The sequence below is a fragment of the Solenopsis invicta genome, chromosome 4, assembly GCF_016802725.1.
Source record: "Solenopsis invicta isolate M01_SB chromosome 4, UNIL_Sinv_3.0, whole genome shotgun sequence".
Lineage (NCBI taxonomy): Eukaryota > Metazoa > Arthropoda > Insecta > Hymenoptera > Formicidae > Solenopsis > Solenopsis invicta.
Window position 1 is genome coordinate 14,752,715 of NC_052667.1, and position 3,037 is coordinate 14,755,751.

General features: G+C 27.0%; 1 protein-coding gene across 1 annotated transcript; it reads left to right on the top strand.

Moving 5' to 3' along the window:
• Positions 1 to 386: 386 nt before the first annotated feature.
• LOC120357596 lies at positions 387 to 1,582 on the top strand. The gene is made up of 3 exons (XM_039448432.1): positions 387 to 390; positions 702 to 836; positions 987 to 1,582. The coding sequence occupies exons 1-3, from the start codon at positions 387 to 389 to the stop codon at positions 1,247 to 1,249; spliced, it is 402 nt and encodes a 133-aa protein (XP_039304366.1). The 3' UTR covers positions 1,250 to 1,582.
• The last annotated feature ends 1,455 nt before the right edge of the window (positions 1,583 to 3,037 follow it).

The following is a 3,037-nucleotide window of genomic DNA, read 5'->3' on the forward strand; positions in this document are numbered from 1 at the left end:
TAGTACAAGTAATAATATTTATATTATGTTAGTCAAAGGTTTATTTTTGATGCATAAATAGGCGCATATACCTACGGATCATGGAGAAACTCCGAATCGCCTACAGCTGCTCGGTAGGCGCATAGAGACAATTCATGTAATCAGCTCATACACTGTAATACAATTTGAATTTGTTCTAGAACTACTTGCATCATATTTTTATAAGTATAAACTAATGATTTAAGCAAAAAAAGAAAAATCAATTTTTTCAAACCTCAAGGGTGGCGTTACCTCTTAAAAACATTTCTGTTGCAACATTTCATGTACAGAATCCTCTCAAAAATATTGCATATAAAATATGAAAGGTCAAAACTTTTTCAAAAGCCCTCTGCAGCAATTGATGCTGTATGGGTATAACTGTTCATTTAGATAAGAAATATAAATTAAATAATTTATCAATTCGTTTGTTTTCTGTTTTTGAACTCCCTGAATTAACGTACACTTAAAATGAAATAGGTATATATTTGAAAGTTAGCGAAAGCAAGAAGAAACGTTCCATACAGTCTAGTGCAAGAATAGAAAACAAGCCTATTGATTAACTAAAAAAATTTAATAGAAAGTTATGTAAATATTAAGTGCATGTTTCATTAATGTGTTTTTGTTTTGTTTTTGAATTGCTATTCTATGTCCATAACATGTATCTACAACATTAATATTGCAAGAAGAATGCACTGCAGTCAAATGTTATCAATGTAATAGCAAGAAGGATGAAAACTGCTCTAGTAATAAAGTACATTTTAAGTATTTAAAATTGTGCCCATCAAGTCATTTTTATTGTCGTAAAGCCGTTTATGTGTGTAAGTAAATTCGACTATAATCACATGATATAGCTGATTAAATTCATAACGTATATCAAAGTACATCATTAATTCAGTAATAATTTATTATTGTTTAAGTTATATTTGACAATATTTGAGTTAAGTAATACTTAGACTTTATAATTCTAGATTATTTTATGGATTCATTCAATGATTTAACAACGCGTGAATGCGCAAAATCACGAAATATCCAAAAGGAATGTTATCAAGGACGTTATACTCGAGACAGTTATCAACTTATCTGTGAATGCGTAGGTTACGGCTGCAATCCGTCTCAACAATGCTTACCCAACTTTGTTACCTACTTTCTGTGTACAATCTTTGTAATTGTCAATTATTTTATTACTATTCATAATGATTTATATTTATTAATCGAAAACATTTTAGCATAATTTTATCAAAACTTTCTAAACACTCATTTAACCAATGCTAATATATTACAATGTTTCTTATAACTATGTTTCATGTGTACGTATGGAATATTGTAATCAAATCATAATTATTTCATATTACTATTTGTATTTAAAGGATCAGTATTACTAAAGAAAATATTAAGAAGTAGACAGTAATATCACTAGAAGAAATAATGATAAATTTATTAACCCAAAATAAGTATAACATGTTTGTTTAATGTTGTTTTAAAGGTTAAATTTAATTTTATAACCTAAACGCAGATTAGATATATAATCGATCACCTAGGGTTTATAAAATTGAAGTCCTTACATGGTTAAAGGGATACTAAAGTTGTAAATTTATTGAGTAAACGACTTACATGCATATAATTTATAACCCAGCAAACACCACTTTAGAGTTGTATAAATGTTAGTTGTAACTTTTCTTCACAAAATGTAATTATTATATAACACTCGTTATGTAACAGTTACATTGTTAAGTGAGAAATCACAACTAACATTTATACTGTAACTATATATTTGTTGGGAATACATCCGTACAATTTACAAAACATCAATACGTCACTACATACTTATACGGGCACCATTAATGCTGGTGCGTATACATCAATATTGCACACATGCAGATGCATAAATTTTTAAGTACTCTAATCTTTCATATTAAATATCCAAGTCACAATCTAAGAATACAATATTGTTTTATTATGTAATCCATATCTCAGACCATTTTCGTTTTGTACACACTGCAAAAAAATTTTTGTATGAAACAAATATTGTCACACGTTGACAACTGTAGATACACGTTGACTAACAATGAGTCATGAATGTCTTTTGTCATTCTTATTAAAACAAAATCTTTTAAAAGCACAGAAAAATACACTTTTGTGTGTAAGTATAGTAAGCACATGACTTATTATAATATTATTTAATATTAAATAATATTTGAGTGAATATAATAAATTATAATATTAAATCATTTAAATTGAGATTATATTAAATAATACTTTTGAAATATTAATGCAAATATACATTTCTCTTAAAATGAAATAAAGTTTATGCACAAAATAGATTATGTAAAATGTCATAACACACAAAAAATAGTTTAAAGCCATTTATTATTAATAATTTTATAATTTTAAGAAATGTTAATTTCTTCAAAACTAATCTCAAAACTAAATAAATATTTTTATAATATTCCACAAATATTAAAAGTAATACATTAAAAATATTAAAGTGACCATATAACATTAACAAAATATTTCCATAATGTTAAAAAATATTAAAATAATGTTCTCGGAATATTCACAGTAAAAACTTTTTAAATATTTATTATTTTAATTTTTCATAACATTTTTATATAAAATATTCTAGAAATATTATGTGATTATATGGTATGTGCATATGTACAGTCGATCAATAAAAGGCTGCAACAGCTTGCAACACTTTTTTCCGATTATTTTCGGAATACGTTTCTTCGTTTTACTTTGTATAATTCATGTTTGTATTATTTTGACAGTTGTTTTAATCACTTACTATATACAGGGTGATTCAAAATAACTCGTTGTCCTTCAAGGGACGTATTTCTGGTCAAATTCTAAAAAGATTTTTTCTTTAGCAAAAATTTTGCAGACGCTTAGATTTTGAAATATAAGCCGATTAAGTTAGCGTATGACGGGTCGAATACAGATGGTACGCAAGGGCGGCGCAGTCACCGTTACGCTCGGATGTGTCATGAGGCGTCTGCTGCGCTCAGTTGATACAACACAC